At 38.8% G+C, this 25,922-nt stretch overlaps 1 protein-coding gene across 3 annotated transcripts in view; it reads left to right on the forward strand.

Moving 5' to 3' along the window:
- AUTS2 (activator of transcription and developmental regulator AUTS2) overlaps positions 1-25,922 on the forward strand; it is a gene marked incomplete at its 5' end in the record, with an annotated part of 1,127,567 nt that overhangs the window by 513,739 nt on the left and 587,906 nt on the right. For all 3 annotated transcript variants that reach the window (XM_081090564.1, XM_081090566.1, XM_081090565.1), the window contains one exon: positions 19,184-19,285. In XM_081090564.1, the coding sequence (XP_080946690.1) occupies positions 19,184-19,285 (102 nt within the window). The remainder of the gene's footprint in view (positions 1-19,183; positions 19,286-25,922) is intronic.

Consider the following 25,922-nt stretch of genomic DNA (forward strand, 5'->3'; position numbering starts at 1 on the left):
ACTTTGTAGAGCTTTTCTAGACTACATGCTCTCCTACTTTTTCCCCCCTCCAATCATCTTATATTAAATACCCAGAGCGAAGAGTAATAAAGTTATACACTGGACAGGAATTGTTTGGCACATCTAGATTTTGAGTAAGTAGTAAAAATAACTTCAGTTGTCTTTTAACTTTTTCAAAATTAATCTAAATTTCTTCAGTTGGCTAAAGTACATGAAATGGTATTCTTAATTACTTGTCTGTATCTAATCTGACCAAAAAACCTTTATTAAAGAGGGTTTCAATTATTAGTCATTCTGTGAAGAAATTTGAGGTAGTTCTATAGAATTAAGTTCCTAAGTCAATAGTTAATGTATTAAGATTCAGCCACATTGGATTATGTATTAATTATTCATAATTGAGAGACCAGTTTATAAAAATAACCAAGGTATTTGATGGTATTTACTTATTACTTTCCATTACAGAGATAATTATTTATTGCTAATTGCTTACACAAAATATATTTTGTCACCAAATTACAAAATATTAGAACTGCTATTTGCCTAGAATAACAAGGACTCTGGGACTAAAGGCATTGCTATGAATTCTAGGTTCACATCTTTCTATCTGTTTAACCTTGGGTTAACATGGGCCTCCACTTACTTAGCCTTAAATTGGTAATGATTATATGCACCTCACAGGTTGTGATAGGAACTTGTAGCACAGCACAGCAAAGTGTCGTCACTGCCTCAGGGTAGTGAAGAGAGCTTTCAGCAGGGGACCAGGTATCATGTTCTAGCTCATCTCCCCACACCTCTCTGGGTGTCTTGGGTTGGGTCATTCATTTCTGAATTTTAGTTTCTGTAAAGGGAACACATTACAATTTACTTTACTTACCTCAGAAGATTTATGTGGTGATTCAATTAGATGAATTATGTACAATTATTAGAAAATAATGGAGCAGCAAAGACATGTGTACAGCGTTGTTATCATCATAAAATGAAAGCTTCCTGGTAACTGGTCACCCTGCCTTAACCTGCCAGATGTGAGAATGTGATATATCCAGTTGTCCCTCACAGTTCTTGTGATTGTTGCCTTTACATGTTCCTACAGTGGTAGAAGCTACAATCTAGGATATTTTTGCCAGTCTGAGTCAAGTTAGCTGCCTTATTAAACAAGCACTCGCACCTTTTTAAGTAACAGCTCAATGAGAGTTTCTGTTGTACACCAAAGGGCTAATGTGGCATGGGTTTGGGTGGGGGGCGGCGGTAAACACCTAAGTAGAAAATTGGATCTGTTCTTAAATTGTAAATATGTGCACATCAAAGCCATCATAAGAATAAATTTAAGTCTGATAGTGAAAATGGTTTCAGTATACATTGGCGAAATATCCTGCTGATTGCTGATTGAAAACAGTTGTTAATTCTCTACTTCACTAAATTCAGAGTGGAAAAACTTTCCTTAATAAAGAACAGATTGAGGAGATTCAAGACCTTACTGTGTGGGAATTAATGGCAGATGCATATACTGGTAGTTAAAATGTTTCATTAGATGTTAATGTCTTGCTGTGTTTTTAATTGTTCAGGAATTAGCCTCCAGAATATTAAAACCATCTGTTTGTTATCATGATGAAACAGAATGCTTAAATAGTTATTAATTTGTGATTCTTGTCTTTTTTTTTTTTTTTTTGAGGGATAATCTGTAAAACTTTGATCTGTTCAGAGTTTAGGGAATTTGGAATGTGAAAGTGAAAAATAATTTAAAAACACACCAATGTCTCCAATAACAGAAGCTTTTTTCCCCCTACCTGCTGTGCATATTTTCTGTGTATTGTTTTTCACATTTTTTTAAAAGCAGGATTAGTTGATTCTTCTTTTCAAGATATGATGAGAATGATCATAAAACTGGTTTAACAGTTGATTTAAACTGCGAGTCCACCCTTATAACCTACAGATTATTTTAAATTCAATATCAAGACAGGATTTAGACATTTGGAGTGATGAAGGGAAAGTCTAATTTTAAATTCTAAGGAAACGTTCTTTCTACTGTACTCACTAGCTCTGTATAACGACCAAGGGCTACATCCTGTCTGCCTCTCTTTCTGCCTTTTGTGACTTTTCTTCAGATTATTTAGTCTTTTCAGGATTGGTTTCTCCATTTAAATATTGGGAAGCGCAGTTTAATTTGCCAAGTTTTTGTGATTCTTAGATATTATATGAAGATTGCTTGTTTGTTTTGTATAGTAGGCTTACTCACTGCTTTCTTTCTTGGGTGCATGGAGTCAGAGAGGTATTTTGGGTGCCGCTGAGAATATATGTTATCTCTAGAGCCAGGCACAAACTCTTCATTTACTAGCCGTTGCCCCTGTGTTGACAGCCAAAAATCAGTGTGTTTAAATTCTTACCTTCAAAGTGAAAGTCTCAGCTGTCATCTTATCTCCAGTTAATTGCCAGATATGTAGATCTACAATGGAGAGACCTAGTCTACCTTTGAATGGGATCCCAATTTATGTTTCCAACAGGCCTTCTCATCTCTGAGTTTAGTTAGGAAACATTGTCAAGTTCTTTTTATTATTATTATTATTATTATTATTATTATTATTGCTAGAGGCCCGGTGCACAAAATTCATGCGCGGGGGGGGGGGTGTCCCTCAGCCCAGCTTACACCCTCTCCAATCTGGGACTCCTCAAGGGATGTCCGACAGCCCTCTCACAATCCAGAACTACTGGCTCCCAACCACTCGCCTGACTGCCTGATTGCCCCTAACTGCTTCAGCCTGCCAGCCTGATCACCACCTAACCACTCCCCTGCAAGCCTGATCAATGCCTAACTGCTCCCCTGCCGGCCTGGTCACCCCTAACTGCCCTCCCCTGTAGGCCTGATCACTCCCAACTGCCCTCCCCTGCAGGCCTGGTTGCCCCCAACTGCCCTCCCCTGCAGGCCTGGTCCCCCCCAACTTCCCTCCCCTGCCAGCCATCTTTGACCACATGGAGGCAGCCATCTTATGTGTTGGAGTGATGGTTAGTTCGCATATTACCTCTTTATTAGATAAGATTAGTATTATTAATTTATGAAAATTAGCAAAATCATGCCAAGAATTGGAAACTCTGTATTTGAATCTTTCTGCATCTTGGGGTAATGCCATGTGTTTAGAGTAAAAATTTTTGATAATTGGGAAATTTATGGTTTTCTGTGCAAGCTGTCTTTTCCCACCTGCCCTTCTTTCAAGTTGGATTATCCCACTCCCTAAGTCTATTTGGCCCAGGTTAAAATGGGAGAGGCTTCATAACTAAATCTTCTGGAGCCGAGTGAAAATCACCTGTTCTAACAAACTAGTTAAGTTTATTGGAAAGCCTGAATTTCTGATTCAGGCTCCTCAGAGGCCAGGAAGATGTTGCAAATAATCAATGCAGGACAGTGTAGGATGTGGTGATGTTGCTGGAATGATACTAAAATCACTCTGTGTAACTATAGAATTAATTCAGGTAGTGCTCCTCTTCAGTGGAGTGCGCTCATACTGGAAGTCATACAAACCATTACTTGCTTTTTGACAAAAAAACTTATACCACCCATCTCCTAGAAAGTACCTTCTCATTTAAAAATGTACTTGGGAGGATACAGTGGGGCCTTGACTTACGAGTGTCCCGTCTAACGAGTTTTTCGAGATACGAGCCCTCTCGGCCGATTTTTTGCTTTGAGTCGCGAGCTAAAATTCGGGCTACGAGCCAGCTTCAGATACATTACCGCTAGTTGGCGCAGCGAATGTCACAGTGAACGCCACATCAGCCCAGCATCACATGTCTCACTCCTTCACAATTGATTTGACATATGAGTAATTTGAGTTAGGCGCTCCATCAAGGAACGAATTAAACTCGTAAGTCAAGGCCCCATTGTATCTTTATTTCTATAACCAATTTGGTTTCTTTTGTAAGTGTTGTTGTTAATAATCAATCAGTGATAGGTAGTACATGTGTTTAAACATTCCTGCCTTTGTGTGCGATGTGTCAGAAGGTTTTTGCTAGATTAATTTTTTAAAATGAGAAAATATTTTTTAAAAGCTCTTGTTAGAAGGCAAAATACATAGGATTTTTAAATGTTTCATATTATCCAAATTATTTAAAAGTGGCAATCTCATCAGTAAGCATGTATAATAAGAAGAGAGCTATTAACTTCTCTTGCTAGTGGTTTTTGACCTTTTGCTGAACAAGTACTTTTAATATTTTCAAATGCCAGGAGGAAGATTTATTAAACTAATTATATGCCACTTTTCATTTTATAATCCTATCCCTATCTAAAATATATTAAATTACATATGATCACTGTTTCAAGAACAAAATTAGCAGTAGCACTTTTTGAAGACTAAGCGAATGGACCACAGGTTCACTAGTGCACATGCCACTCTTCATATTACCACTTAGCTTTTGAGCTCTCCCATTGGCCAATCCTAGAAGACTAGGTTTTTATGATATACTAGTAGCCCCATTCTGTGGGACATTTTAAAGACTGACTTACATGTTGTAGACCTTAAAAGATAATGCATGCTGATTAATTTAAAATACTTACTGAGCATCTGATAAATTCTAGGCACTGTTATAGATTCTTCGGATGTAACAGTGAGCAAAACTGATAAAAACCCTGGTTCTCATGTACCTTATCAAGTTGTGATGTTATTGAGAAGCAGGAGTTTGGAGGAGACAGAGAACAAATAAAAGAAGTAAACTGTATATTACTTAGGAGGTGGTCAGTAGAGGCAGGATTACAATTGCAAACAGAATGACCAAGGAAGTCCTCACTGAGAAAGTGACATTTAAATAAAGACCTAAAGAAGGGAGATAGTGAGCCTGTGCCTTCTGGGGGCTGAACATTTCAGACAGAGAGTTCAGCAGTTGCAAAGGCTCTGAGGTGAGAGCATGTCTGGCTTATTTGAGAAACATTGATGAGGTCAATGAAATTGTTACAGAGTGAACAAGGCAGAGAGGAGTAGAAAATGAGGCCAGAGAAATAATGGGGGAACCAAATAGAATGGGGGCTACCTTGTTAGGCTATTCTAAAGACCTTGGTCTTTGTTCCCACAGCATAGAAAGTCTCTGAAAGATACTGAGGAGAATAGGGCATTAACTGACTTACATTTTTACAAGAGCACTCTAGACCCTGGGGGAGATGCGTGGATGTAGAGGGCAGGAACACAAGCAGGGAGATCAGACAGGAAGGTGTTGTCATAATCCAGGCAAGAGATAAGGGTAGCTTTGAGCAGGGTGGTAACTAGAAGGAAAGAAGTTTTTGTGGGTTTTTTTTTTGGGGGGGGGTTGTCTAAGCAACTGGAAAGATAAATTGCTATTAAGAACAATTGGAAACATCGAGAATATTTCTTTAGTCAGTTTATGTTTGTGATGCCCATTAGATGTGAAATTAGAAAACGCAGCTGCATTTAAAAGACTGGAATTTTGGGAGGGGATTGGGGCTAAATATATAAATTAGACATCATCAGCACATAGGTATTATTTAAAAGCATGAGACTGGATGAGATTATTAAGGGTAGTAAGTATAGATAGAAAAAAGAAGAGGTCCAAGGACTGAGCCCTAGGGAACCTAAGAGTTGGGAGGATATGGCAGACTCATCAGGAGACTGATAAGGAGTAGCCAGAGAGGTCAGAGGAAGAGCAGGAGTGAAGCAAGTGCTTCAAGACTGACGGACTGACCACTGTGTCAGATGGTACTGTTAGATAGATCAGTTCAGTGGGCGACTGACAGTGACCACTGTGTCTACCATTTGGAGGTTGTTAATGATTGCTACTGCCTTTAAAGCCAGGCAGCGGGCCTTCTGCCTTGGGTCCTACTGTGGCTCTCCTTAAGCCAGGGGTGGGCAAACTTTTTGACTCGAGGGCCACAATGGGTTCTTAAACTGGACCGGAGGGCCGGAACAAAAGCATGGATGGAGTGTTTGTGTGAACTAATATAAATTCAAAGTAAACATCATTACATAAAAAGGTACGGTCTTTTTTTTTTTTTAGTTTTATTCATTTCAAACGGGCCGGATCCGGCCCGCGGGCTGTAGTTTGCCCACGGCTGCCTTAAGCCATGCCCCTTTGCAGATGGAAGAATTCAAAGGGCCAAGGACATGTGCCCACTTGGAACTTACTACTCCCCTTCTACTGGTTATCTGGGACTTCAGAATTCCTAGCCCAAATATTCCCAATCTGGCTTTTAGCATCTATTTCCTAAACGCATCCTCCTGAGAGCAGATCGCACCACAGCTATATATATATATATATATATATATATATATATATATATATATATATATGCCTGAATCGGGGCCATTGCCAGTGGGAGTTGGGTAAAACGGGTGATGTGGATGGAGCCTGGAGGTTGGGTGGGAGATTACCTCATCTTCAGGTGAGGCTTCTTGCGATATAGGACAGAGCTATACATGAGGAGAGAACTGCATATGCCAGGGCCCGGATCTTCTGCACTGGCACATTCCATCAAGGAACTTCAAGGAATACAGAATTCTAAAGTAAGACCTGGTCTTCATTGTCATTATGAACATTTATTTAAGCAAGGTCAGAAGATGACTTTTTTTTTAACACTATATTAGTTTGATTTACAACTTATAACTATTTAGACACAAGTTTGTGGGTTTCTTGCCCTGAGCTCTGCAAATGCTTTTGATAGCTTGTTGTTGAGTTTGACAGAGCAATTTCATGGCAGTGGGACAAAAGCCTCCTGGGACCAGGTTAAACAGAGACTGTAGAGAAGAATTAGAGATGCTGAATAAAATATTTTCCAGACTTTTTTTTTTTTTTTTGTAAAGGGAATGAAAGAAATGGAAAAGTAGCTGAGTTTCTTTGTTTTGTCTTGAGTCATTATGTTCTCTTCTAAGTTGGGACCAATAATAGCCAGGATATTTGTACCCTATATAGAAGGATTATTCGTTTCCTAGGGTTGCTGTAATAAAAGACCACAGAGCTGGTGGCTTAGGAAACAGAAATTTATTTTATATTAGTTTTGGAAACTAGAAGTTTTAAACAAAGGTGTTGGCAGGTTTGTTTTCTCCTAGGGCCTCTCTCCTTGTCTTATAGTTAGTTGGCTGCCTTCTCATTGTGTTCTCATGTGGCCTTTTCTCTGTGCATGTGTATTTTTGGTGTCTCTCCCTTTGTCTCAATCTCTTCTTATATGGACACTAGAGGCCTGGTGCACAAAATGCATGCACTGGAGGGGACCCTCAGCCCAACCTGCGCCCTCTCGCAGTCCAGGACCCCTTGCTTCTTACTGCCCGCCTGCTCACTGCTCCTTACCACTTAGCTCACTATTCCTTTCTTTTTTTTAATCCTTAAAGTATTACAAAGAGTATTACATATATTTCCTCCCCTCCCCCCATTGACATTCCCCCGGCCTCCCCTACCCCCCAGTGTCTTGTGTCCATTGGTTATGCTTATATGCATGCATACAAGTCCTTAGGTTGATCTCTTCCCTCCCCCACCCCCCTACCCCCACCCCCCCGCCCCGGCCTTCCCATTCTAGTCTGTTCGATGCTGCTCTGCCTCTGTATCTATTTTTGTTCATAAGTTTATAATAGTTTTTATTATCCATGAATGAGTGAGATCATGTGGTATTTTTCCTTCATTGACTGGCTTATTTCACTTAGCATAATGCTCTCCAGTTCCATCCATGCTGTTGCAAATGGTAAGAATTCCTTCTTTTTTACAGCAGCATAGTATTCCATTGTGTAGATGTACCACAGTTTTCTAATCCATTCATCTGCTGATGGGCACTTAGGCTGTTTCCAGATCTTTGCTATGGTAAATTGTGCTGATATGAACATAGGGATGCATATATCCTTTCTGATTGGTGTTTCTGGTTTCTTGGGATATATTCCTAGAAGTGGGATCACTGGGTCAAATGGGAGTTCCATTTTGAACTTTTTGAGGAAGTGCCATACTGTCTTCCATAGTGGCTACACCAGTCTGCATTCTTACCAGCAGTGCACGAGTGTTCCCTTTTCTCCGCATCTTCTCCAGGACTTGCCGTTTGTTGATTTGTTGATGATAGCCATTCTGACAGGTGTGAGATGATACCTCATTGTTGTTTTGATGTGCATCTCTTGGATGATTAGTGACTTTGAGCATGTTTTCATATGTCTCTTGGCTTTCTGAATGCCCTCTTTTGAAAAGTGTCTATTTAGGTCCTTTGCCCATTTTTTGATTGGATTGTTTATCTTCCTTTTGTTAAGTTGTATGAGTTCCCTATAAATGTTGAAGATTAAACCCTTATCGGTGATAACATTGGCAAATATGTTCTCCCATGCAGTGGGCTTTCTTGTTGTTTTGCTGATGGGTTCTATTGCTTTGCAGAAGCTTTTTATTTTGATGTAGTCCCATTTGTTTATTTTCTCTTTAGTTTCCAATGCCCTAGGAGCAGTATCAGTGAAGAAATTGCTTCGGCATATGTCTGAGATTTTGTTGCCTTTGGATTCCTCTAGTATTTTTATGGTTTCCCGTCTTACGTCTTTATCCATTTTGAGTTTATTTTTGTGTATGGTGTAAGTTGGTGGCCTAGTTTCATTTTTTTGCATGCATCTGTCCAATTTTCCCAACACCATTTATTGAAGAGTCTGTCTTGACTCCATTGTATGTTCTTGCCTCCTTTGTCAAATATTAATTGAGCATATTGGTTCGGGTTGATTTCTGGGTTCTCTATTCTAGTCCATTGATCTATATGTCTGTTCTTGTGCCAGTACCAGGCAGTTTTGAGAACAGTGGCTTTGTAATACAGCTTGATATCTGGTATTGAGATCCCAGGGCTCCCTGTTCCTTAGCGCTGCCATGGAGGAAGGAGAGGCTCCCGCCACCGCCATGCTCACCAGCCATGAGCCTGGCTTCTGGCTGAACGGCGCTTCCCCTGTGGGACCACACTGACCACCAGAGGGCAGCTCCTGCGTTGAGTGTCTGTCCCCTGGTGGTCAGTGCATATCATAATAACCGGTTGTTCTGCTGTTCTGTTGATTTGCATATTAGGGTTTTATTATAGGACAAGTCAGCTTGGATTAGGGCCCACTGTAATGGACTCATTTCAACTTAATTACCTTTTTAAAATCCCATCTTCAAGAAAAGCCACATTCTGAAGAAATGGAAGTTAGGGTTTCTACATATGAATTTTGGGTGGGCACAATGCAGTTTATAATAGTTATATCAAATATGCTAGAAATGCATTTGTGGGACCCATCCCACCTAGGATGTCTGTGGCTTTTCAAAAAAGTTGAATAGTGCTTGCTAAACCCATTTATTTCTATTGTCCTGGAAGTAATATAAACTAGTATGAAATAGTCACTGCATGGTAATAAGTGTAGTGATATACAGGTTAAATGCTATGGACTGAATTGTGTCCATCCCCCCTAATTAAAATTCATATGTATGTGGAGTAAGGAAGCAATTAAGGTTAAATGCTGTCATTTCCTTCCTTACACTTCAGATGACTATGTTTTCAAATGAGAAAAATAAAAGACATAAAGCATTTCAGGTTTGAGGGTGATGGTTATTTTAAATAATGTCAGGTCATTAAAAAGTTTGAAAATTGGTTTTGTTTATAGAAGACTATAAAACTGAGGTTTGTGTATTTGTTATTTTTGTATCTTTATCCTCTCCTCCCAAATAATATTCTCAGAGTTTCCTTTTAATAATCAAATTATCATTATCAGAAGGTTAGAAACTATACCAAAGTGGTCAAACGTATTCCTTCATAGAATTATTTGTGCATTTCATATGTATATTGTGTGTGAATTTGTGAGCCTATTTGAAAACAGATTTATTCTAGCAGTCCACAAACAAACCCAAGGAATCCCAAGCACCTTCTATTCTTTCAGGCTTTTCTCTTTAGTCCCATTTTGTATATCCTTTCCCCTTAGAGTTTCCCCCCTATAGTTTATCTTTTTTTGGTAGAAAATCAAAAAGTCAGGTATGTTATTAAACCTTTTGTCTCAACATAAATTTAATCTAGAAATAATACCCAAGTTGTAGGTAGAGATGTTTAGTAATACATCAAGCATTGCTTTTTACATTTGCACTCTCTTCCCTTCACCGTATTAAGTTATGAAGAAATAGTATAATAGCACCTTGGCCAACTCATAGAAGAGTTTTGACTCTCTTGATAAGCTGTAAAACAGTAAGTTTTGTTATCTGGGTTGAGTTTGTCTATTGGAAAGATATCAGAGTTGGTCAGATTGTTCTTGATTGTCTTAATTGCTTCTTGTTTATGTTTGAGGCTATGTAAGTAGATTGATTTTGGCTTATTTCCTCTTTATCTTACTAACTTTCAATTTTTCCTACTGCTATGAAGTCCACTAAACATCTTTAAATCTCAAATAATATGTAGGTAATTGACAAGTAGAAATGCTTTAGCCCTTTGCATTTTTCAAACTTATGACAGTCTTCAAGATATTGTCTGTGCAATTCTTTAAGCATTTATTTGGGAACATCGCTCACACAGTTAAATGATACTCTCATAGTCCAGGCATATCTATGAATCCTATCTTATATTACATTAATAAAACTTTCTGGATTCCATTGGAGTCATTTTATGATACATGGATCTAGAGGCAATTTCTCCTTTTCTTACCTTTGTAAACTCACTGTGTTAGGCAGGAACCCAAGGGGGCCCTCAAGATACTTGCCCCTGTTTACCCTGTGAGTAGATTTTATATGGCACTGTTGACTTGAAGAAATTAAACTGATGGGATCTTTTGCTTTTTAAAAATAAATTGCTTTATTGAAATATGTTACATCCCATAAAATCCACTTAGTGTAAATGTACAATTTAATGAATTTTACTAAATTTAAGAGTTATGCAACCAGCATCATACTTCAATTTCAGAACTTTGCCATTGCTTCAAAAAGCTCATGGTGCCCACTTGCAAATTAATGAACTCATATTTTTGTGAAAAATTCTGTTAGATTTTATTAAGTTCAAATTATTATATTTCATCATATTTTAGCAGCTCTTTTAATTAAGAATATTATTCCATATTTCCCTTTTTGTTTTGTTATTATCAGATTTTGGCATAGATTAGCTTTGCATATTTTTTACATGCTCTGAATCAAATTTTGTTAAATTTTCTTTAAAATTTTAAAATATTTGATTATTACTTTGACAGTACCAAAGAATAATGTTTACTGCTATAATTTAGATTTGTGCCTATTATATTTTATATATAAGTGTGTCTTGTTATCACATTATTATATAATGATATATTATTTTCATGTTTGGTGTTGCTTTTTATCTCTTTTTATTCTTAGGTTTGTACGAGGTTTCTCAGTTTTACTCTACTTTATTAATTGTACAATATTTTAATTTTCAATTCATTATGTTATTTATATTTTTACTAGTAGCCTGGTGCATGAAATTCATGCACATTAAAAGGGAATTAATTGCCCTAACAAGTTTGGCTCAGTGGATAGAGCATCAGCCTACGGACTCAAGGGTCCAGATTCGATTCCGGTCAAGAGCATGTACCTTGGTTGCGGGCACATCCCCAGTGGGGAGTGTGCAGGAGGCAGCTGATAGATGTTTTTCTCTCATCGATGTTTCTAACTCTCTATCCCTCTCCCTTCCTCTCTTTAAAAAATTAATAAAATATATATTTTTTAAAAAGGGAATTAATTAGTGGAGATATTTTAATATTGCTATTTGCCCTTTCTCTATAATAGAAGTGTGAGAGATGAAAGGAAATTAGTAAAATGTATATGAAAATAATATATAAATTTATTAATAAATAAACAGTAACAAAATGATATAACAACAACAGAGGCATGATATAAAAACGACAAAAACATGATATGAAAACAACAAAAACATGATATGAAAACAACAAAAATATGATATAAAAACAATAGTGATGCAAACAATGACTGATAAAGTGATTAAACTTATTCTAATATCTCCCTTATACTCTGGTTTCTCTTCAGATTGCATAAATCTTTCGCCTTTTACTAATATCTCCCAGTACACCACATTAAGAGTGAAAACACTTTCAGAGTGCTTGACTAATTTCCCTTGTGATGAAGTATTTATAACTTTACCTGTAATGTCACATGCTCTTCAAACTCGAGAGAAAACAACATATAACTGACCATGTGCAAAAACGGGTTCAGGTAGGAATATGCCTACTCTGTCTAGAGTTTGTCCTTGTGATTTATTAATAGTCATCACAAATGCTGGCAACATGGGAAACCGTCATCGAATCAATTTAAATGGGAGGCCAGTGTCAGATGGGGACAAATTAATTCTTGGAATCAGAACAACCTCTCCCTCTGCAGATCCTGTTAATACTTCATCTTCGATAATGTTAGGTCATAATCTTTTGATAATAAATCTGGTACAATTACAAAGACCCCATTTACTATTAAGATTTCTCAATAGCATGATGATTGCACCCACTTTCAATTTTAATTTATTACACGGCATTCCCGAAGGAGTAATACTATTAAGAAATTTGATGGGAAAATGTTCCTTTTCAGCATCATCTGTGGAATCAATGGAATCATCACTCAAATATGTGTGAAAATCTCCATCGAGTATATCCAAAATTTCTTCATGTAATTTTTCAACATGCTCATTTTTTGGACAAAGAATTACACATTTAGATATATTTTAATATTATCTGTATATATAGTATTTTCAAAGGTAGCTTCAATAATAGATCCATTACAAATCATTTCACAGGGATTTCAATAATATCCATTCCTAAATGAAAACTATCAAGTTTGCCATCTCCAAGTTTTACTAACCATCCACTATAAGCAGAATTCTCTGATCTCATATTTGTTGTAAGAGACAACTTTCTGAAACATCCCCAAACATTGCAGTACTTTGCACTCGTTTGTACTCTGGCTGATCCCATTGCATGCAGTACAATACTGAGACATTGTTGAAAATCCCCTCCAAGAAGGAGAACTTTCTCACCAAATACAACATTCAGACACATAATTTCTCTTAGTAATCTGTCTATGGCGTTTATAGCATGACTGGATGCTATGGTGCATTCATCAATAATGAGAAGTTGGGCCTTTTTAATAGTTTTAGCAACTTCACTGTTTATATCGAGTCTAGAAATTGAAGTTTCATTTAATGGAATCGGTAATTTATATTGGGAATGAAAGGTGCTTCCACCGAGAAGTAAATTTGCAGCAATTCCTGTAGACGCTGTGGGTAAAACAGTACCAACACGACCTCTAATATAATGTATTAAAACTTTATACAGATCTGCAGGTGAATAGGATTCCTAGCTGGCAGGCCCCTGACGGCAAGCTGGCCACCTGTCGATTCCGTGAGGAATGGGGCTCCCTCCTCCCTCCTCTCAGGGTCCAAGGTGCAGGTGAATGGGATTCCTGGCTGGCAGGCCACTGACAGCAAGCTACCCAACAGCAGATTCTGTGAGGAATGGGGCTGCCTCCTCCCTACTCTCATGGTCTGCTTTGAAGGCCGGCCACGCCCACTGTTGGGCCAGACCCAGAGTTCTACCACACTGTGGTCTCCGCCTCAGCAACCCAGGACTGACTGCTGCTGGTTGCTCCTCGTGCTCCGAGGGTGAGTTCTTGCCTCAAGCCTCACAGGAAACAGCTCTGGAAGGGCGCAGCCCTTGGCAAGGCAACCCAGGACTCAGTACTTCCAGGCTCTGCTCTGAGGGGGGGGGGGGGTTCCTGCCTGAAACCTCGCCCTCCTGGGGAAACAGCTGGGGGAGGGCGCAGCCCTTTCCAATACAACCCCTGCAGGACTCACTTCCTTCCGGTTGGTCGCGCCTTGGGTCGTGATGTTACACCCAGGGTCTTTATATAAGTAGATAATCTTCCTTTACTTTTCGCTATAGTTGTGTTTTGTTTTGTTTTGTTTTTCTTATTTCTTTATGTTCTTTTTAATCTCTATAATTAGGTTATTTCTTTTATTTTTCATTTAATGGAAAATACACGAGTTAAACCTCTAGCACATATTTTATAGGTCCTGCAAATTATTTTACTTACATGTTTATAATTTTCATTTTTAAAAATATTTTTATTTATTTTAAAGAGGAAGGGAGAGGAAGAGAGAGATAGAAACATCAATGATGAAAGAGAATCATTGATCAGCTGTCTCCTGCATACCCAACACTGGAGATCGAGCCCGTAATCTGGGCATGTGCCCTGACCTGGAATCGAAAAGTGACCTCATGGTTCATAGGAAGACCCTCAACCACTCAGCCATGCCAGCAGAGCTATCGTTAAGTTCTTGAGTTTGGTTCTCTATATCTCATCTGAAATACTTTTTAAAGCCTAAGGAATAAAATAGTACACATGCCACCCAATCTATTAAACCCTCCCCATTGTGGACAATTATTTTTTGGAAAAAAAAATTTATGAGATTAAATTCTTACTGTTTTAATGAAGGTGTATTTCAAAATTCCTTTGAGAGAAAATTCTGTGCTTATTGACACATGTTAAAAACCTTATATAGAATTTATTTAGATCCTTACAGGAGAACTCAGCAGTCTGAGATAGGATTTATGCCACTTTGAGGAACCAAAACTGTGGAATGCTCTTCTGCATTGCACTGCATAATTGGATGATCTTCTGTATTACACTGCATAATTTACATCATTCCTCGGGAGTTCCAGGCATAGACATCTTCCCTACATACTTTATTCTCCTATAAATTTTGCTTGAAGGGTTAATGACACCTGCTGAGCAGCTAGTATCTTGCTGGAACTCTCCATACTCAAGCTGAAAAAATGATCATAGCCTGGCTCACAAATCTTGGCAGATGTGTGCAGAATTGCTCTACCTTTCACTCAGTCCAGGGAGATGAGACTTTGTTATATGTTCATTAGCAGTGATAAAACCATGGATCGTTATTTTCCTAATTAGCCATTAATAACAGTTAAGTCTGTAACGAGATCACAGTTTCAGAGTGTGGAGAATATATTGTTGACAGTGAAATCTAATGAAAAACGAAATGGCTTCATTTTATAAAAGATATTAATCTTATCGATATAATTACTGCCACTCATGCCAGACATTAGTATCCTTTCATTTTGTCTCGTTTGTTTTAATACTGGTGACTGAAATATATACTCCTCTGATGGGAAGAAAGTTCTGGAACTAGAGAGTGAATTACAGTAATTTTCAAATAAACGAGGTGTTGAAGTATTTATATGCTGATAGTAAGAAAACTCATTGCATCAGTTAGAGCAATGCTTTCTTATAACAGAGCCGCCATGGATGCTAGGACAAATCAATGTAAGCAGATTGATTTTTCTTAGGCCTTTAAATGTTTAAGCCAACACCTGGCCTTTGTAATGTCTCTTGGTTGTAGGAAATAGCTGGGAATTTCAGGTGAAGGATTACAACTTTTGAGTTAGTTATGCTACCCCAAATGATCCATTGGATGTGGCTGAAAATGCCAGTTTTAAATATATTCATGGGATTAAGAGTGAATACTTCTTTTGCCTGAAATCATGTGGTTTAGCTTTAGTACTTACTATAGTCAATCCATTTCTTTGAAATATTGAGCTGTCTGACAGTTTAAAATCCTAAGTTTCCTTTAAACTTGAGCCTGGCTTTGGAGGAGAAAGGGGTAGTGTAAGGGTGGATTTTTTGTAAGACTCTCCCAAGAAAATTCACTGAAGTGCTTTTGCTGGCAGGGCACAGGGAAGACTAGCAAACTGCTTCATCTCAGTTCTTCTTGCGTTTTGCCCTTAGCCCAGATCAACAGTTAGTCAGATAATTTATGTCAAGTCCACTGGAGTCTCTTATTGGGCCTTGTATCATTTTCCTTCCATGCAAAAACATGGAAAAGATCCATATGCAAAGTCCACAGTTTGCTAGGCCAGTTAGATACTAGAAAAAGTCTTCACACCCTGATACCCTTTATTCCTTGGATCTTTATTTTTCTTCTTAGTTGGGGGACTGAGTTTTTATAAACATCTCTTGATCAGATATCACCTTATAAGAGTTCTTTCTTGTGAATGTAGTTAAGTACTAAACATGTATTTAGAATATATTCTATGGAGATACTAACATACTGCAGACTCATTATTTCCATGTTAAATGTAAATACTTAAATGCATACTAAGGTGCAGCTGGTGTGACTCAGTGGTTGAGCGTAAACTCAGGAACCAAGAGGTCCCTGTTCCATTCTAGGTCAGGGCACATGCTCAGATTGTGGGCTCCATTCCATTAGGGGCATGCAGGAGGCAGCCGATTGATCTTTCTCTCTCATCGATGGTTCTTTCCTCTATCCCTCTCCCTTTCCCTCTTTCTGAAAAATCAATAAAAATATATTTTAAAAAAATCAATGGGCACTAAGATTTGAATGAAGTGAGCAGTAGGCAGTAGAGACATGGGTTTAGTTCTAGATTTCATGCCTACTTCTGAGCACATCTCTGGTTTTATTTGTTTCTTCATCTACACATTGGAGGTACCTTTACCTATGTTGCTTAACTCAGAGATCCAGTGAGGTGAGATTTCTGACATTGCTTATAAATTAAGGGGGCCTCTCCACATACAGATTTTATCATCAGTGCAAACATTTAATAGTAGTCTGCTTTAAACTTGAAAATATATGATAGAATGTTATGCTAGCTAACTGTGAGGGCATATATTAAAAAATGAATTTATAAAGAAAGATTTCTTCAAAGACCATGGTGGAGGATATACTATCTATGAGCTTTAAAAAAAATCTTGGCCTGAAGAGCGCAGAGAATGTGAGGATGAGCATGCCAGAAAGAGGAAATCCAGTGTGAAAAAGTGGAGAACAGAAATGGACATGGCTTGTTCAAGAAAGTGAAAGTGATGTTCATTTTAGATTAAATCCCCTAAGTATAAAAATGAATACTTGAATAGAATGACAATATTCTGAACTTATATTCCATAGTAATAAGAAAGGCTCATAGAGCTTGCATCTGGATTAACTGAGAATTAGCAAGTTTAGCAATAACTTAGGAGGAGACAAAATACTTAAAGGCTGAGGAGGATACAAAGCAGAATTAGCATCACTTTTAGGGTTCCATTAGAGAAGACTTCTGGAGAATAATGTTTAGAAGGAAATAATAAAAATGGATTTGTAGAGCCCTGGCTGGAGTTGCTGTGTGATTAGAGCAGGGGTGGGCAAACTTTTTGACTCGAGGGCCACCATGGGTTCTTAAACTGGACCGGAGGGCCGGAACAAAAGCATGGATGGAGTGTTTGTGTGAACTAATATAAATTCAAAGTAAACATCATTACATAAAAGGGTACGGTCTTTTTTTTTTTTACTTTTATTCATTTCAAACAGGCCGGATCCGGCCCGCGGGCCATAGTTTGCCCACGGCTGGATTAGAGCATTGTCCCATGCACTAAAGGTTTACGGGTTCAATTCCCAGTCAGGGCACATACCCAGGTTGCGGGTTCAATCCCTGGTTGGGGCCCATGTGTGAGGCAGCTGATGGATGTTTCTATCTCACATTGATGCTTCTCTCTTTCTCCCTCTCCCTTTCTCTCTCTCTAGAATCAATGAAAAAACGTGTCCTGGGTGAGGATTTAAAAAAAAAAAAGTGGATTTGTAGAAAGTATGAAAGCTAAAAAGAATGCTCTACATAGTGGGGATCTGGAAATATGTAATTAGGTGGTATGATCAAAAGTAGTACTGGCCCTGCTGGTATGGCTCAGTGGTTGCGCATGGACCCATGAACCAAGAGGTCACAAGTGAATTTCTAGTCAGGGCACATACCCAGGTTGCCGGCTCAGTCCCCAATAGGTGCAGGAGGTAGCTGATAGATGGTTTCTTTCTCATCGATGTTTCTGTCTCTCTAAAAATCAATAAAAACATTTTTTAAAAAGTGGGGTCTGCACTTCAGTCTTTAAAGAAGCACATTAAAGATACAGAAATGTAATACAGATTCAGTCTCCATTCATTTTGTTCATCTTATCCCTTGGCCCCAGAGCCATATGAAAACCTGCAGATAAACGTTTTACTACCTGTTATCTGGTCCTGCTCTCAGAGGTTCCCTCCTTCCCAGAAAAATGGAACTTTTGCTTTGATTGAGACTATCCATGTTCTGGTCCATGCACCCCTCTCTAAGATTTCTTTCTATTTTCTCCCCAAACATGTCTTCTCATTCTGTTTCTGAGAAGACCTGAATCATTTCCTGGCAAGTCACTTTCCCTGCCTTTGCTTTCTGCTTTTCTCCCATCAGGATTGTCTTCTCTCCTCTCAGCCAAATCCTCTGAGCTCAGTCCTCTTTCAAAATCGATGGCTTCAAAAATCACTTTCCTCGGTGGTCACTGGCTAATTTTTGGTTTTCATTTAGCAAGTATTTTCTTGTATGGTTATACTTACATGTCTTGCACTTTATTTCATTTGCTAGATTGAGCACATTGTAAAGGGGCTGTGTCTTGTAACCTTCATCAAATTGCTTGGGATTTCTGCAAATTTGGTTGGTGATGACATCATAGACAGACCGATCTTCCTTATGTGTTTGACTCGTTTATTGGAAAACCAGAGCTGCGTAAATGTGTAGAGACTTTTTTGTTTGTTTGTCACCATATCTCTAATGCTTACTACCAGGCCCAGTTGTGGACTTAATACCTGTTTGTTGAATGAGTGCTGGCTTAATTTTCTCAAACTGTATGTCTTAACCTGGGACTTTTAAATATCAAGCAGGAGACCTCCAGAACGTTGCTTCAACAAACAGGATTATTAAGTGTCTTCCCAGTGGTTACGGTTAGCACCCAGCATCTCATCATTTTCTCCTAGAATGGGAAAGCCTTGGTTTTTCTCCTGTTCTGTTGTTTATTAGAAGAGGACAGGAGAAACAAGGTGGGAAATTATAGTTGGTGTAATCTGGCCATTGTTCTGGGTCTTTTTATTTTTGACCAACAATCACAATGAAACAGAGGAAAACTTTGAGGGAAGATTACTTTCTAAGATTTATGGACCCTTGTTAGACTTTTCAAGTGTTTATTTGAAGCTTGCTCACTCTTTTATCTACATCAGCATTCTATGGTAAATGTTTTGCTTATCCTACCGTCTGTGTTTCTCTCTATGGCAACTTGCCTGACAGTATTCAGAAACTGAGAAGAACGTTTAAGATCAAGACTTAAAGTTATTCACTTCTGATGAGGCTTACAGACCGGCGCGAAGCAACAATCCTTTGAGGGGAGAACGCTGACTCTTCTTGTTTCTCTTTTCTTTTGTCTTTAGCTCAAGCCAGGACAGAACAGCTGCAGGGACAGTGACAGTGAAAGCGCCAGTGGAGAATCCAAGGGTTTCCACAGGAGCAGCTCTCGGGAAAGACTCAGCGATGTAAGTATTTAAAAAGAAATCAAACAGAACCACCAAACCTTACATCCCTTGGGTAAAGTCTCAATTCCCTACACTACACTTCATATCACTTTGTATATTCAGGTATAAGTTCACCCTTTCTTCATGTACACATGGTTGAGCCTTGCGTTACTGTGTCATTCCATTTTCTAGTTTGACCTAAAATGTATTTTAACAAAATATAAGGTAGGAGGGAGTATTTGTCACCTTAGAAACAGTCAGGAAATTCAGTTCCTTCTCTTGCCAAGTAATTGGCTTGTTAGTCACCCCTTCTAACAGAAATAAAATCGCAGAAAGGGATTATTACCAATCTCATGGGTGAAGAAATTATAAATAGCCCAGAGTTAAATGATGTCATCTCCCCGGTGTAGCACTGCCTATTTCTGGGGGAGAAACCCTTGTGAGAACACACCATGCCTCTTGAAGGATCTTTCAGCTCTTCATCCTCCCCCCACCAAAAGGCTTGATTCCCCTTTACCACTTCCCAGCACCACCCGGCCCTCTTCGGACACTCTAGCCTTCTTCCCCAACATGTCATATAACAGGATTCGTAACCCATCTTTGCCCCTGAGAGCAACACTTGGAAACTTTCTTGTAAAATAGATCAAGTATATAGGAAATTTTATTATTGATACCAACACAGAAACATTAACAGAGTAAGTGAGATAATACTCTTAAGAAGGCAGCAATTCTGTCCTTGAGTTTCAAGAAGCAGCAGCGTTAGGATGTATAATAGGAGCAAACCCATTGCCTCTTGTTTTCTTCTTTTTTTATGCTCCAAAGCAGTTTCTTCATTCTGGTGTATACGATGATTAGTGTATTAAATGATAGTACATATTTATTTTTTGTCTGAAAAAGAAATTAAATTTTGCTAATACCCAGTTTAATAATCATGGAGTAGTTTGTTTCTATAACTTATAAACATTTTAGAAATGTGCTCAAAGCTTTTTACTGAGAAGTGTTCATAAGCATGAAAGATTGGAGACCATTGTAGTACACTGAGTCATTCCTATAAAAATCACCCATCTACTTCTCCATCAGCGAAGGTGGACAACCACAAAAACCAGCTACCTTCCTACACCTCTCAGGAAAGTTTGTGAGATTTAGGGTAATAGTTGATGCATGCAACATTGAATTCTTACAAGAATTAAGTGGAATAAACAAAGTATAATTATTTATATAGTACTCTTAATATCTTAATTATAGATATTTTCCTCCCCTTTTAATATTGAATAATGTCAATTCACTCAGTCTTTGCTATGAGTATGAGTGGATAAGAATATTTCTTTGTTTATATTTCATTAATTTTGTGATACCACTATAAATTAAAATAATAAAACTATAACAATATATCCTTACCTATGTTGTTAACAACAATACTTAATACTCAAGGAGCTGTTCTTCTGAGATTTTATTTACACATATATTGATTTCAGAGAGGAAGGGAGAGGGGAGAGAGAGATAGAAACATCAATGATGAGAGAGAATCATTGATCAGCTGCCTCCTGCACGCCCCCCACTGGGGATCCAGCCGGCCACCCAGGCATGTGCCCTTGACTGGAACCAAACATAGGTCCCTTCAGTCTACAGACCGACACTCTATCCTCTGAGCCAGACCAGCTAGGGCTGAGATTTTCTTTTTAAATATAAGATCTTATTGACACTGGAAGTTTTTACAGGATTAGTTAGTAGTCTCAATTTCATCATAGAGCAGAGAAATTGAAAGCCACATTAGGTCAGTGGACAAGAGCATAGTATTACACAGTCATTGAGATCTTTTGACTGAGTGCTCTGAGGGCAGAAATATATTTAATACTTTCTAAGTGTTCAAAACTTTGAAGGAATTAAAACATTCCAGAGAATAGTGAAAAGGGATTGAATTCTCATAAGTCTTGTGCTAAACAGTTCTCTAGTGTGACTGTTCTGTGTAGTCTTTTAGTTCATTTACCCTGATCACAGTTGATTATTTCTTCAGTTTCTTCCCAGTTTGGGGGGCTTTATTAACTTATCTGCCCCACCATGCCATATTTCATCCATCGATGCAAGCGTCTAGCCTATCCTCTTTTCTTCCTACCCTCTCCCCAAACCTTTATGAAAGTTTTGCTAGCCACTGTAAGGAAGAAACAGAACAGGCAGTACCATCAATGAGCTTCTTTGTAGTTTAGGAAATACATCTAATCAGACCTTTGGAGGATTTTTGATATTTTATTTCTCCTTTTTTCTCTTATTTTTATTTGTGCCATATTTTCCCCCTAAAAGTTTATGTATGCCTTTCCCTTTCCTATACCATATATGTGTGTGTTTTCTTAGAATTGTCAGTGTTTTGATTGTCCAGAAATCCTTATTGGTACCTTTTAGGTGCCAGGGATAATTCTGGGCACTTGAGGCTGAATGGTGAACAAGATGATGTCACTGCCCTTGTGAAGTTTCCGTTCTATCAGGGGAGGAAAAACACGCCTGTGAGCAAACAATAAAATTATTTCTGATATGATACATTTAATGAGGTAAACGAAACAGCGATGGAAGGTGGAAGGGTGCCTGTTGCTGTTTTAACTAGGGAGATTGGATTAGTCCTTTCTGTGTAGGTGACATTGAGCTGAAGCCTGAATGAAGAACAGCCTGGGTAACTTGTGAAGATCTGAAGGAAAAGCACACCAGGCAATAAAAACAGCAAGTGCAAGGCCCTAAGTCAAAGCAAGCGTGACATGTTTGAGGGAAAGAAAAGGCTGGTTGGCTCGAGTGCGGTGAACGAACACAGGGGCTGATCACATACTTACCCTCCACTGTTAGGGGAGAAACAGATTCTGGCTGCTCCAGCAGTGAGTGTCTCTGTGTCTAAGAAGAGAATCCAATCCAGACCTGTGAAGGACTGCCGATTTTCTGTTCCCCTCCTGGCCTGTGGTCAGGAGGCTCGGTATTACATTAGTTTGTAGGGCTGCTGTACTGAGTGACCACAGAGTGAGTGGTTTAAAACAAACAAAAGAAATAGATTATCTCATAGTTTTCAAGGCCAGAAGTCCAAAACTAAGGTGCCAGCAGGCCTCTGAACCCTGCTGAAGCCTTTAGAGAAGCATCCTGTCCTTCCTCTCCGCTGCCGGTGGCTCTGCCGGTCCTCCGTGCTCCTGGCGCTTCACTCTGTCAGCCCAGTGTCTGCCTCTGTCTTCACATGGCCTTCTATTCTGTCTGTAGCTCTGTGTGCCTTTCCCTCTCCGAGAGGGCCAACGGTCATTGGCTTTAGGGCCCACCTTAATCCCGTGTGACTTCATCTTTTAAAGATCCTATTTCTAAACAAGGGCATTCTATCAGGGCACTCAAGAGAAACAGAGCGAATAGAATGTATGGACATATACAATGATGGAGGCTGACAATCTCATGATCTGCATTCGGCAAGCTGGAGACCCAGGAGAGCTGGTGGTTAGTTCCAGTCCAAAGGCCGAAATGCTCGAGACCCAGGAAGAGTCAGTGTTTCTTCCAGTTTGTGCCTGAAAGCAGGAAAACACTGTTGTTACAGCTAGAGGACAGTGGGACAGAGGAATTCCCTCCTATTCTGAGGTTGATTATTGTTTGTTTTATTAAACTGAAGACCACACACATTAGGGAGGGGGCAGTATGCTTTATTCAGTCTTTCTATTTAAATGCTAAGCTCATCCAAAAACATCCTCACTGTGACACCCAGAATAGTTTGACCAACTATCATGATACCCAGTAGCCTAGGTAAAATTAAGCCTCGCAGTCACGGGGACACTGTTCACACTAGATGATTTACTATTTTAAAGCCTCTGGAAGATATTAAAAGGAGTGTTGTTATCATTGTTACTTTAAAATGTTTGCTTTGGCTTTTATATGAAAAACTGCAGATAAAGAATGAAATGAAAAAACAAAAAGCCATAAAGGTTGTTGAGTATAGTTGAGAGCTGGTGACAGCTTGGAGTGGGTTAGAGCCGAGGGTTGGAAAATGGAAGGTGCAAGTGACCATAATCATCATACCTGATGCTTGTTTTCAAGTTGTCGTCCCTTTTCCATTTTTACTTGAATTTTCCTAGTAGCTCATTTTCCCACTCAGATACACTATTTTGCATCTTTATCGGCTATTAGTAATTGTATCCCCAAGATACATTTCTTAGGATTAAGATTTCAGGTTCTTTTAATTGTCATTATTTTCTGAAATACTACAGGAAATCCACAAATGAGCTTGTCTCCTGACCTTTGCAAGAAATGTACTTGGCCGTGATCCTTATGCTTCTTACTCCCAAGAGAGAAAAGCATTAACATGGAGGTGGGTAGGCAGGAATGTCAGACACAACTGGTGATTTGGAACAATTTTAAATATTCTATTTAAATTAGCCCTAGGGTCAGAGCACATATCTCATCTCCGGGTGGAGCACACATCCATTTCATACTCAGGGAGCTGTAATAGTAGCCGTGGCCTCTCTGTGTAGATCTCTAATGAATGGAGCACATCTATTTTAGATGGATAATCAATTTTGAAATCCCTTGTTGTAGGTAAGCTGTTAACACAGAAATGTTAACTTCATGACTTTAATGAGTAGCTTCAAGGATAGCTTAGTGACAGAGATGGAGAGAAAGTCAGGTGGGGGGCAGTGAGAAAGAGTAGAATGAGCATTTAATGAATATCCACTTGCAGACTTGAATGTCAGCAGCAACATTCTCCCTCCTGGAAAATGTCTTTCAACTGTGCATCCTATTACAATTCCTGCAGCCCATGGTAGCTTGGAGATTGAACCAGACAGAGTGTGTTTGTAAGAAAGCTCTCCTTTGCAACATAATGAGATCGAGGTATGTAATTTGCAGAGATAGCTAGAGCAGTGGTCAAATTGGCAAAAAACACCAAAACAGAAACAAAAAGAAAACCCAAAACAAACAAACAAAAAAACACACAGCAGAATGAAAAAACATGTTAAACAGGAGATGGCTTATAATAAGCCCAGAAATCGCATATCACACAGTCAGCTAGCTGGCGTTTTCTGATACTCTTGTCTTCTCATGCAAACTGCTAAACACTTTCTCCTACTCTATTTTCTCAGTCTCTCTATACCTCTAATTTCTACCTACTGCATTGAAAATATGAATGAATTGGCAAGTCTGCCACTTGAAGAAATATGAATGAAGGAAGTATTTGCCTAAACATGAATGCATGCTATCATTTCAGATGCTGTTGTATGCCTTTGTTGCATTTTTTAAAACATATCCCTTTTCTTTTCTTTTTTCTTTTTTTTTTCAACTTTTTTTTTTATTATTAGTTAAGGTATTACAAATGTGTCCTCATCCCCCCCTTTAACCCCCAACCTCCCCCCCACACACAAACTCATGCTCCCATCCCCCCGTTGTCCATGTCCATTGGTTTGGCTTATATACATGTATACAAGTCCTTCTGTTGATCTCTTCCCCTTACCCCCGCCCTCCCCTACTTTCCTTCTGGTGATTGATAGCCTGATCGCTGTTTCTCAGTCTTTGGGTCTGTCCTTTTTCATCAGTCTATGTTGTTCTCTATAATCCACAAATGAGTGAGATCATGTGGTATTTATCTTTCTCTGACTGGCTTATTTCACTTAGCATAATGCTCTCCAGTTCCATCCATGCTGTTGCAAAAGGCAAGAGTTCCTTTTTTTTTTTTACCGCAGCATAGTATTCCATTGTGTATAAAAACATGTCCCTTTTCAAGCCTCAGTTTGATTCATAGGCTTTTCTGGATTTTATGGATATTTTTGCTGTATAGTTTGGACGTTTTGTAAGAAAAACAGAAGACCCCTCCTCTCATTAGAATTTGTTGAAATCAACTTTATTTCATCAAATGGTTCAGTGGTCAGGGTTAGGCCTTTGTGTCTTGGTGTCTGTCTCTTCTCTAACATGAAAGAGCAGCACCAATCCCTAAATGCACATCTGTAAATGTATAACTAATGTAACATCTTTCAAATAAAAAGGTATTTATACGCATTGCATTTTCGTAGCTTAATCTGTTGTTGCCCATAATTTACGGTATTCATGGAATTTCTGACTTGGAAAAATGTTACTGCTAACAAATAGTTTGCAGCTATATTTGGATGCAGACTCAGATTAGGCATTCATGACCAAGGCTCTTCTGGAACTTTTGGATAGCAAGGCCTTGGGCATGTGATGTGTGTTGTCAGCTGTCAGTGAAACAGACCTCTACTCTATTGCTGGTCTCAGAACTTGTCACCTGTATCTGATGGTGGAGATACTTTTAGCTACAAGGGGTAGTACCACACTGAATACAAAGCCTTAGTCAGATTCTTGGGAAAGTAGAACTGGAAAGGAGTAATCTCTATATTTCAGAGATGTTTCTGTTCAGATTCATTTAGCAGTGATTGAAGGTAGCTGGCAATGGGCCAAGGAAAATATGGTGGGGAAGGACCTAAGAGGAGGAAATGTCAGTATCATGGATATTTGGCAAACTAAACCAGGAGAATTTTTCTGCAAAGTTTTCTGCCAAGTCCAGAAATCACAACTTAATACCACAAATCTTTTCCTACAGTGGGTTGGAGAATGTGGGTAGCCTCTGAGTCTAAGGTTCTGATGCTTTCTAGCAAACCCCGCAACTCCAGTGGACCTGTAACGTACATGAGGGTCTAGTATCTGT

This window comes from Myotis nattereri (genome assembly GCF_964212035.1).
Source record: "Myotis nattereri genome assembly, chromosome: 4".
Taxonomy (NCBI): domain Eukaryota; kingdom Metazoa; phylum Chordata; class Mammalia; order Chiroptera; family Vespertilionidae; genus Myotis; species Myotis nattereri.